General features: G+C 41.2%; 1 protein-coding gene across 4 annotated transcripts in view; it reads left to right on the top strand.

The window, feature by feature from the left end:
* TIMM21 (translocase of inner mitochondrial membrane 21) overlaps positions 1 to 12,029 on the top strand; it is a 93,692-nt gene that overhangs the window by 46,091 nt on the left and 35,572 nt on the right. For all 4 annotated transcript variants that reach the window (XM_069219879.1, XM_069219877.1, XM_069219880.1 and 1 more), the window contains exon 4: positions 6,072 to 6,145. In XM_069219879.1, coding sequence (XP_069075980.1) covers positions 6,072 to 6,145 — 74 coding nt within the window. The remainder of the gene's footprint in view (positions 1 to 6,071; positions 6,146 to 12,029) is intronic.

The following is a 12,029-nucleotide window of genomic DNA, read 5'->3' as shown; positions in this document are numbered from 1 at the left end:
TTCAGGAGTCATCCATACATGGACTATTCTGTATATTCCAGGGGTGTCCATTCCAAATTACCAGAATGCAAGTGTAAGACTAGGTTTGTATCTACCATTAGCAAACATACATGCACCTAATCACTATCTGAAAATATTTTTAAGACCGTGTACCATAAGCTGGCAGAAGTGCCACACTACACTATTATGCTGGGAGGGCATTTCAATAGCCTGGTGGGTTTAACCATTCATAGATCACATGCACCCCTGCCAAGCTCAGTAGTAGTAAGAAATGCCCATGGTCTAAGGGACTGGTTATGCCATTGATGACCCTAATCAAATAAAATATTGATTCCACTTGCTAATGCACAATTTGTACATTTGCCAATGCACAATTTGTCCATTATACTAGACAGTCTAGTTTGTAATGCTAAAGTTAATTCTCTATTAATACAAGTAGAATCTATATAGTTCTGTTAATTATACAATGTGGGAAAACAAGAGTGGTGATCCAAATATGGAGACTTTGGGTAACATCGCTAGAAAAGTCCGCTTCAAGGGGCACGCAAAGGGATAGCACAATATTGCAGTGAAAATGAAGGGCCAGCATCCATCAAGTTAGTAGAATGTGAACCCTTCTAGATAGTAATACATGGGATATGCAAAAAAACAATTAATGGAGCCAGGCAAACTTTATTAAGGGAAGTGGAAATGCAGGAACTTATAATTTGAGGCATTGAAAAACAAAAGCCTGAAAATGGCAAGTGTAGTAGGAAATACTAGAAGAGAGGAAAAAATGTCTCAATTAACTGAAAGACCTAGATACTTTGATTACTAGGCATACAATGCGTAATAAGAGGTGGCAAGGTGAGGCGGCTACTAGCTTTGATATCTAGATCTGTGAGGGACAGGCTAGATATAATCTGGCTATGTGCAGCTAAAGGGGATTAATCAACATACATGTGGAAAATAATGATGAGTTTGCAGGGTACTACACTCAATTATACAAAGCTCAGAAAGGGGTTTCAGGCAGTGAACTAGAAGAGTACATTGAGTAGGCAAGATTAAAGACACTACCACTGGTGATAGCATGGGAGCTGGGGATGAACCTAAATGAAACAAATTAAAAAGGCTATAACGGGAATGGCAAAAGGTAAAATCTGAGGATTGATTGTCTGCCACCAGAATGTTATGCCACATACCATGATTTGTTGTTAGCACCGATATGAGTGGCATTATGTAGTGGTAAGTATGTATTTTTGGATAGCGGGAATCCTCAAGGGAGCCTTCCTACTTTAATTAGACCTAACAGCTAGAACAGGATCAATTACATCAGCCAACTATGGCATCAAATTTGAGACGAGACAAATCATAGAAAACCAATTTTAGAGAAATACCATTTTAAGGAAATACAAATAAACCAAAACTTAAAGGAAAAATAACTTGAAAGAAACATTCAAAAGCGCAGAGTTGAGTGACGGATTAAGGGTAGTGAGGGTTTTTGGGGTTCAGAGATAGGTGGTGTTTAGGTGCAATGACAGGTTTTTAGGGCTTTTAAGGTTCAAGGATGTGTGGGGGTTAGGGGTGGCGAGGGATTTTTAGGGATTGGCATGGGTGGAGTTTAGAATGGGGAGGATTTTTTAGTGTTCGAAGATAGGTGGAATTTATTTGTAGACAGGTTTTTAGAGTTTTTAAGGAAGTTTAAGAGTGGTGACGGTTTTTCTAGGGTTCAGGGATGAGGAGCTTAGGCGTGTGCTGGGTTTTAAGGGATCAGGGATGGTGGAGGTAGGCATAAGAGGGGTTTTTAGGGTTTGGGAATGGATGGAGTTTAGGGGTAGTGAGGGGGATTTAGGTTAAGAGATGGGTAGATTTTAGGAGTAGAACAGGCTTTAAGGGTTCAGGGGATGGGTGTAGTTTAGGCATAAGATGGGTGGAGTTTAATTGAGGTGAGGGCGCTTCAGGGATTTGTGAAGTTTACTGCTAGGAATGGGTGAAGTTTATGTACGGGAAGACATTTTTAGGGGGTAGAGGTGGATGGTGTTCAGGGGTGGGGAGGGTTTAGTAAATCAGAAGGATCCAAAGAAATGCTCAATGTAAAAGGTATAAATCCCTAATGTCCCCTGATTGGCATCTTAGAAGAGAAAGGTAACATCATACCCTTTAGCAGAAGTCTATTGTTCTTAACCCTGGAGGTTGTTCACACTACTCCTCAGAAGGGAGGAAGGCTGTCCAGTAGGTAGCAACTGTACGAGGCCAGTGGACAAACTGGGCAACACAGTGGAAATATTCTATAAGTTGTCTTTCCCTAAGAGTGACATTAAATTTGACTTGGGCATCAAGTTGGGTTTAATGCCATGATTATTTTGATGCCTTGGGATAAGTGTGGAAGTATATGTTCTATATAAAATTTGTGAATATCCCGTCTGAGTTTGATGCCTGTCCTTCATTGTGCTAGGTAGCTTTGTGGGATCTGTTTTGGGTTCTGCATACAGCCTAATCTGTTAGAGGGTTTTTTGTGATACTGCCCAGATCTATTCTGATCTAGAAATATACTATTTTTGTACTTTTTTTCCTTTTTTTAAATTTTTTTTACATCCTACTTCCAGTAAGGTTAGTCTTTCAAAGTGCTTACAGCACCCCCACCTCTCTTCCTGCCTGATATACATCTCTGTGAGAGGTGACATGATTCCTGGGACCCAAAGACGTTTTACCCGGTACAGTTGGAATAACCCCTGGAGATGCTCCTGTTGTTATTGACCCTGGTATTAGCTTATCATGCAGTGTCTGTGACATTTATCATTGGCCATTGGAGTTGATCAGAATTTGAAAGTTGCAAGAGACACAACTGTCTCCTCTTCAGTTCTAGCTCTTTTTATAGTAGCCCATTTCATGATTTCTGTACTTTCCGTGTTGGAGCTGCACACCAGTGTAGCTGATAGAATTGTGCTCAAGAGACAACACTCTGTTAGTGGCAACCACCATTCCAGTCAGGGAGTAAACCTAAACAGAAAACCTCAAAACAAAGAGCTGCTATGTCAGTATGTGCCAGAAAGACTGCTACCTTTGGGAAGACAATGCTGGACTGTTTATTGTGAGGATCTGTGCTTGCCAGAGATCCACAATGGTGAGGTGGCCTGTGGAAGCTGTTCTGAGGCTGACTGCTTCAGATAGCATCAGGACAGAAGGTCCTGTCATCCAGATGCTTGAGAAGTAACATTGCATACTGCTGCTACTAGTGGTACTCTTCTGTTGCCCCAGATCCTGTCAGAGCTACAGGGAAACCTGTGTATGTCTCTAGTTTCCTCCTAGACCCTTAAGGATTACCTCTAGTCCTCCTCCAGGCTTTAGATTTGGAGTATTATCTGTGAGTCCTCAACTGAGTCTGGAACAATTTGACCAAATTGAAATCTGTCAAGCAGTTCCAGAGATACTCACATTTGTACCTCCAGTCATTTGTATGCAGCCTTGTCCTGTTGAAGAGGCTGTGAGAGTCTGTTCCCCTTTGGGTACTCATGGCACTATACAATTCCAATGGCGGTCTTGAAATATAGGGCATTTGAATTATCAGGGACCTGGCATGGGGATTACAAGTACCAGAACCACCTACTTCAACCTCTCCCCCTTCTGTGTAGCATGTGGGTTCATTGAATCCTTTGAGCTGTGCCCAGGCAGCAGGCACAGGCCATTGGCCCCTCATTGCTTTAGTAACAGTTAGTTTGCTAAACTCAGCTGGGTTTTATGGCCATTTTCTCAGGTTGGTCTGAGTAGTTTGTGGCAGATGAACTGAAACCTTGTAAAACCTTGGTTAGCAGTAAACAAAAACACATCAGTTCTATACAAACAGAGATACATCTTAATTTTAAGAGAAGCAATGTGGACTGTTAAAAGAAGCATCTTTCGAGGATTTAAAATGGGCACTGTTTAGTTTTACACAAAGAGGAGCAGAGCTGGTGCTGACTCAGATAACTTTTACTCATGGGCTAGCCGTTGGACATGTCTTTGTTGAAGCAAATGGACAGCTAACTGTGAGACTTGATCTTGTGCTCTCCATGTTGGCAGATGTTTGCAAACACTCCGTTGACTTGCATTGGACATGGGCTTAACATTAACAGAAAATATGGTGCTTGGGCTGTAAGCACTAAAACTACAGTTGGACTTAGAGCTCAGGCTAGGAAGGAATAGAGAGCTTTGGTTTTCTTTGTTTATCCTTATTGTATGTATAGTGTTTATTTGCAAGTGTATTAAAGTCCTTTTCTTTTGATAGAGGAAAGCATTGACTACGCATTCAACTGTTAAGTATGTATTGGAACGTTCAGTTGTTAAGTATTAAGTAGGTATTGTGATGTTTTGGTGTTTTAATCCTCATCTCATTTAGTAAACCTGGACATCTGTGTCACTATCCTGTGACAGTCAAATGCTATAGAGAAATGCTTAGTAATACACCTTTGGTGCTCAAAGTTAATGGGGCTCCAAGACATCGTTGGTAAGCAACTCCATTTGTCATAGTTGAAGCCCTGAAATCTTTGACTGCTCTTGGTCCGCTAGAACCAAGTTTCACAATTCTCCATATGAGAAAGCACAATCCACAATCTTTTTCACAGTTAAAATCCTGGGTTCCACACAAATATATCTGTTTTCAAAAATAGCAACACTCACTACTCAAGTGTGGATCCCACATGGGCTTAGAAGTAAAACATCCAGGGAGCAACGCTTTTCTGTATGATTTATGGAGCTTCCTTTATGTTTTTTTTTTTTACTGTTTTCCCTAATGTGTGTGGCTATTCTTAAATTCAAGATGTCTTCTAAGCCCATGTTAATTTTGATGGTTTCTTTTGGTATTGCCAAATTACGCCTCAGTGAACTTTTCACAAAATGCCCTATTTCCTCCTCACTTTTCTGAAACGTTTTCCAATATAGATGGTTGGTTCTTCATCTTCTGCCATGGCGGAGCTAAAAAGCTTGGTTCCTGGAAGGTTGCTCACCCACAAAGTTAGGCACTCAACTGAAGAAATAGAGCCATTTTCTGTACTCATTGGGAGGATTCCGTCAAAATGTAGTCTTAAAGCAAATGGCTAGTAATTTTATTGAGATTTGAAGAAGATTTAAATTCTCAGAAGGCTTACCTAAATGGCACTTTAAATCTTGTTCCTTACACTTCCACTGCAATGACTAAGATGGACTCTTTTTGCAAGTACTTAGGATCCTTTGCTGCTTTCTTCAATATACTTGAACTCTTATTCTTACAGAATTAGATTTGGGGCACTATTGCGATGGTCTGGTTCATCGTTCTACTCCAATGAAGGATCCTGGCTCGCCAGAATATTAACCAATGGAGTTTGGTCTCCTGTGAATTTGACCTGCTGTTTAGTAGGTTGGTGTTAATGGTCACCTTTGCCAGACAAATGTGTGATCTTCAAACTCTTTCATCTGCAGAACCTAACATATTCTTCCACAAGGACAAAGATGTTACCTCCATCAGTACCGAAGGTTGACATGAAGTTTCATTTAAACCGAGAAACAGTCTCTAGTGTTTCAGCCTGAGCTCCATGATACAGTGCTGAAGAAACATTGTACAATCAAAGATATTTCTGGATATTTTAGTAGTCAGAATGAAGTCCTTAGGCTGCCTCAACATATTTGTGTTACTTTTGGTCATCTTACTCAACTCAGTAAAGTGCCTAAATCCTTCATTACCAGTTGTAAAGTGTTCTGAGTTTTAAAATCCTGTACTTTTAAAAGAGTGCAGCCATCTTAGAGATTTCATGCTTTAAACATTCAGAGGGAAGGCAGTATATGTGGCATCACGCTCCTCGTGCTTCTTCTAAAAAAAGATGCAGTTTTCAGCCAGTGAGTTCTGTGTAACCCTGTTTTCGTGTAGTCTGATAGGAATTTAGTAGTTTCCTGCCCAGCATTTGAAGCTAGAAAATCCGATTCCCATTGACTTGTAAAGGAGGCATAGCATCATACAGGAGTACAGAATATCACCTTTGTAGCGATTTATGGAGTTCTTGGTCACCACTAGGGTCATTTCTTCTATTCTGTTTAATTAATGATTTTCAATGTGGAATTAAGTGTTTTCGTCTTCTTTTTAGGTGATCGGTGTTTTTGGTGAACCAATTAAAGGTTATGGCGAAACCACAAGACGAGGAAGAAGGCAACATGTGAGGTATGATTTTATAATCATTGACTTAAGAAAAATTATATTATTTGTCAGTTGGCTTACAGAAACAAAATAGCCTGCTCTGCTGTAATATCTTCTGAGCTGATTTGCTCTATTTTTCCAAGAGTATTCTAATCGTTTTCAGGGGCATGAATCACAGCCTTGTAGAAATAACAAATGCTGCCTGTTTGAAGGGGTGTTTAGGAGGGGGCTAAACAAGGCTGATGACAGCTAGTGTAAGTTCAGTACTGAGGACTCAAAACTGAGAACCCAGCCAAGGCTTCCCTCACAATCGTAAAACTCAGCCGAGAGGTTGATTGATTAAGTGGAGTACTGAACTGTGCTGTAGTTCTCTGGGAAACAGTGCTGCCAGTAACACAGGGTTGAAGGTGATAACTAGCAAGGAAAATGTAACTTCTATAAATATTAACAAGGTAGGCTGCCTATTTCTATGTAGGAACAGGTGGTCTCAAAGAAAAACCCAAAGCTTCCCATTGGGGGGTGGCCAGAAATTGCGGGAGGTAAAACTGTCAGAGTAAACGATCATTCATGTGCTTTCTACTATTACTTCTGGCAGACTTTTACAGATCAATAAATGGTGTCAGAATGGACTATAATGTTTGCTTTCCATTTTACTGACTGATAGCACCACATTTGCCTTTTTTACAACAGCTTTTTCCTGTGCAGACTGGATTTTGTGCAGGTAAAAACCTTGGATAAATGTGCTATTTGAGCTGAACTCCTCATCTAAAGTGGAGTTCAAAAACACGAGTTTGCGTTTACCAGGACCCTAAAAGTGAATGTATCCAAATACGATTTTTTTTTTAGTAGATTGAAAAGTTGTCTTAATCCCGAAAAAGGTGCTATCATATAACCTTTTGGAAAGATGGTATTGCTGACTGATGGTGTGTGCTTTCATCACTCACAGGAGAGGCTTGGTATGGTAAGCCTGTCAAATACACGTTATTGCCTGTCTCTCTCCCAGACTAGATTAAAAGTCTTATGTCTCTAGTCCTATTGTGGAAACATTGAGGTAGGTTCACCATGCATGTTCAGGCTTGGTGTAGCCATCTGTGGCTGGGAAGAGAAATAGGTCATATTAGGGAAGGAGGAGGCATGGGGGCACAAGCAGGGTTATTTGTTTGTCGCCGTATTTGGGCCTTGACCTTGAAAGGACTATGGTTACATTCGAATTTTAAAATGGGGCCTTACTGAGTGTCCCTTTCAATCTTACTTTAAAAGATGGTTTTCCTCTCGAGGTTGACTCTTCTTTCAAGGCAGAACTAGGGATATGGAAGTGACCTTGTCTTGTTCAGTCTTTGACTTAAGCAAATCCTGCTCGCAAAGCTGAGTTCTAAATGACTGGAGTGTCCATAGCATTTGAGTGAGCAATGGATGTATGGTGTAAATGTGCTTTATTTATGTATGAGTTAAGGACTCAATATGTGTGGCAATGGCATTCAAATGAGTGAACACCACAAAATTAGAAATTTGTGAATTGTTCATGACCTAGCCATTTCTCACTCTAATCAAATAATACATTTTCCATCGGCTGGTCGCACTTATGACTGCAGATAAATCTGCAAGTTTTGAAGATTTTTCCACAGTGGGTAGTGCAGTCTCTGCACAGATAATTCAACAGTTTCTAATTTTAGTGTGTTGGGACTTGGGATTTCTGAGAGAAGATTTCACTTTTACCACATGCAAGTTACATTTGTGTGCAGAAAACATTTATGAAGTCCGGTTTCTTAACGAAACGCTTGAAAAGCATAAAGAGTGCAGTCTTTATCAAAGCGTGGAGCCTTTATCCTCCATAGTATATGCTTGTTATACCAAAGCTACATTAGTCTCTACGCTTTTCTAAAGATGTGTGCAAGTATGGTGATTTTATAGGCTGCATGCACGAGTTCGACATGTCTTCCATAAACATAGCTTCCTATGCACCTTATCAAAGATTTGCATGCAGATATTTTACTGATACCATTGCTCTTCGGGTTAAGGCCCCGCCTGGAATTCTGCTTTCCTCGCCGCTATCTGTTCTATGCTTCATGAGATATACACACACACACGCATTTCTAATTTCAAGAGTTGGTGGAAAAGGTAAGACAAACTCCAATGCTCTCAATACTTATGGCCAGATGTACTAAACCATTTTGGATTGCAAACCTTGTGTGTCACAGTATCAGAAATTATGTTGAACCTTGTAGTAAGCCCCTTTTGTGAATTTGAAAAGCCTCTTTAGGTTGCAGTAGGGGCTACCTGAATGATTACAGATCACAGTTAGGAGGCATCAAAAAGAGGCAGCCACGCCTAATTGCAGTTCACAATTGTTTGACAGTTGAGGCCGCAGTAGGCTGCATCACAAATTGTGTCCCGTTTCACAAACCAGGCTGTGTACAATTTGCACATCCCTGGTTTGCAAACACAGATAGTATATTGTGTCCTTTGTTTCTGACACCATTTGATTCATTGAAATCGCATAGCCCATATGTAGACTTGACTGACTAATTCCTTCAGACGTGGAATATATTGTGTGGCCTCGCTTTGTGCCCAGCTGCCTGTAAGTCATTCAAGCCCCTTCTTCAGATGGTCATCATGCATGTGCATTAAATATTAGGCTTTTAGGCAGGTCGCTAACATCCACTAGCCTATGGTGTGCCCCTGTACCCAACCACGTTTGTGTCCTGCCTCTTCTACAAGCCGTATTCAGCCACGCAAAATTGTATTTTGTTTTTTCGTGTCCTGGAAAAAGTGCCTCAGAGCTCTGGAAACTTATATGGAAACTCATACAAACCTTTAAAATTACAGTTCACTCAACGTCTTTTGGAGCACAGTATGCTTTTTCAAATTTTCCAGGCAAGAAATGTATTTTGCTTCTCACAAAAAGCCATCTTTTTTGTCAATTGTAATTTCAGTGGTAGAAAGAAGCCACTGTCTTAGCTTCATAAACTTTGTCTGCCTGCCATAACATAATCTCCCAGAAGATTGCCAGAAGTCCTAACACTTTGGTGGCAGGAGAAAATACCCCTTCCTCCAGTAGTATTTGTTTATTTTATTTTTAAAATATGTCTGCCTGTGGACTCAATTTCACAAATTTCTCACAAGCTCGAACTCCAGACATAAAGTCTCTGGCTGATTAATCCTTAGAAACAAAACACATGCGTCAGGGTGGGCTTGTAGGCATGATGAAGCGACTGGCACCTGGGTCCTTCATGCATATGCATGTATATATCACTGCATGTAGGCAACATTTTATGTGTGGGTTTTTTTATTTTTTATTTACTTTTGTTAGACCGGACAGCCTTAGGGTGGTCATCTCTCAACTTTTCTGACACTCTTTTTGCTGGTTTTAGGACTCTACACACTTTACCACTGCTAACCAGTGCTAAAGTTCATGTGCTCCATCTCCTAAACATTGTAACATTGGTTCATTCCCAATTGGCATATTTGATTCACTTGTAAGTCCCTAGTAAAGTGCACTACATGTGCCCAGGGCCTGTAAATTGAATGCTACTAGTGGGCCTGCAGCCCCTTAACCATGTCTGAGGCCTGCCATTGCAAGACCTGTGAGTGCAGTTTCACTACCACTTCAACTTGGCATTTAAAAGTACTTGCCAAGCATTAAACGCTCATTTTTTCTACATACAAGTCACCCCTAAGGTAGGCCCAAGGTAACCCATAGGGCAGGGTGCTATGTAGGTAAATGGTAGGATATATACAGATGTGTTTTAATGTCCTGGTAGTGGGAAACTCCTAAATTCATTTTCCACTACTGTGAGGCCTGCTCCTTTCATAGGCTAGCATTAGGTCTGTCCTCACATACTGTTTGAGTGTTAGATTCTGATCAGAAAGAGGTAAATAGGTCATGTTTAGTATGGCCAGAATGGTATTAGAAAATCCTGCTTATTAGTGAAGTTGGATTTTATAATACTATTTTAGAAATGCCACTTTTAGAAAGTGGGCATTTCCCTGCGCTTAAAATCCATCTGTTCCTTACAGCCTGTCTCCAGTCCACGTCTGGGCCGGGCTGGTTGACAGCTCCCTTGTGCATTCCACCCAGACAACCACAAGCACAGGACACTCTGGCACATCTGCATACTGAATGGGGCTTCCTCGGCTGGAAGGGTGGAGAGCCTGACACTTAAGTCTCAAAGGCTAGTGGCCTGCCCTCACACAATGGGTAGCGAAACCCCCTACTTGGACCCTGGCAGGTAGACCTGTACTGAAAGGGGACCTTGTGCACTTAAAAAACCACTCTTTGAAGTCTCCCCCACCTCAAAGGCATTTTTTGGGTTTATAAACTGGGTCCATGACCCCAACAAATCAGACACTTCTGGACCTGAACCTGCAACCTGTCAAGAAGAACTGCCTGGCTGCCCAAAGGACTCACCTGGACTGCTGCCCTCTGACTTTGCTGAGAAGGGCTCTCCAAGGGCTCAGATTGCGCTTGCCTCCTGTTTTCTGAAGTCTCTGGGCCAAAAAGACTTCATGTCTTGAAGGAACTTTTTTGTGCGCCAAAACTCGAAGCATAGCCTGGCAGAAACTATGCACAGCCTGCCTTGCGAGAAGAAAATCATGCACAGCCGAACTGGAGCGACGCAGCCTGACCTCCTGAGTGAATATCGGCGCATCCCCTGCGTTGCAACCAGAAACTCTATGCACAGCCCAATTTGATCGCTGCACTGCAGAGCTGGAATGACTTAGCCTGACTTCCTGAGTGAAGTATTGACGCAGCGCCTGCTGTGCGGCAGAAAATTTGACACATCGCCCACCAGATCGTCACAACGTCTGTGACTTCGTCCCGCACGCCCGGGATCTCCACACATCATCCCAGGGCTTCAAAAGATCCCCGCATCACAGTGAGGAACCAAGACTGCGCACTGGAAAGAAACAACACATCGTCTGTGCTGCGTCGGAAAATCGAGGCACACCCTATTTTTCCACGCATCTCCTCCTCTGTGGTCTTCGAGCATGATAATTTTGAAGCAAAACAGGTACTAAGTGCACACAAGAGGTGACTGTTGGTTTTTAAGATTTAAGACTCTTTTTAATCTTGCAGAAGTGATATTTCAACTTGTGCTTATTGAATCTTTATTGTTTTGACCTTAATTTAACCAGATAAATATCCTTTAGTTTTCTAAACCTGTGTGGTATATTATTGTGGTGTTTTCACCATGTTACTGTATGATTTATTGCACAAATACTTTACACACTGCTTTCTAAGTTAAGCCTGACTGCTCAGTGCCAAGCTACCAGAGGTTAGGCACAGGATAATTTGGATTCTGTGTGACTTACGCTGACTAGGATTGTGATCCCTATTTGGAAAAGGATGTATACCTCTGCCAACTAAAGACCCAAATTCTAACAACTTTATTTACCAATCCACGATAATGGACACCACTTGGTGTGGTAATTAAAAAACATAAGGGATGAAGTACACCCTGCTGTACATTATAAGGATCTTGGAGTTCCATAACCATATGGAGGAGCAAAGCCGAAAGCAGAGTTCCTTTATAAGATTATAGAACTCCGCAGTTATTTGCGATAGCCTTATCATGTAAACCTAGGGAGTACTTTTATCCCATATAACACATGGTCACATGATCACCTTTCCCACAAACCACTTAAAACCTTGGTATGTAGCTCTTTCATATGAAAGCACAAGAATGTTTGCAAACATAAATAAAAATTACAAGGCAAAATTAAACACATCAAAAACCTGTTAGTTATCTTTGCAAACAGATATTAGAAACCCTTCCATACAAGCCAGTTTAAAAAACAAAAAAATTGTAGGAGCTCAGCCCGTGTAGAAAACATGCAATAAGATTCTAACATTTCTTTAACTGTATGAGCAGGGGCAAAAATAAACATGTTTTTTCTGCTCATCACT

Source organism: Pleurodeles waltl, chromosome 2_2, assembly GCF_031143425.1.
Source record: "Pleurodeles waltl isolate 20211129_DDA chromosome 2_2, aPleWal1.hap1.20221129, whole genome shotgun sequence".
Lineage (NCBI taxonomy): Eukaryota > Metazoa > Chordata > Amphibia > Caudata > Salamandridae > Pleurodeles > Pleurodeles waltl.
The sequence above is the reverse complement of the archived record's forward strand: the minus strand, read 5'-3'. Positions and strand labels throughout refer to the sequence as shown.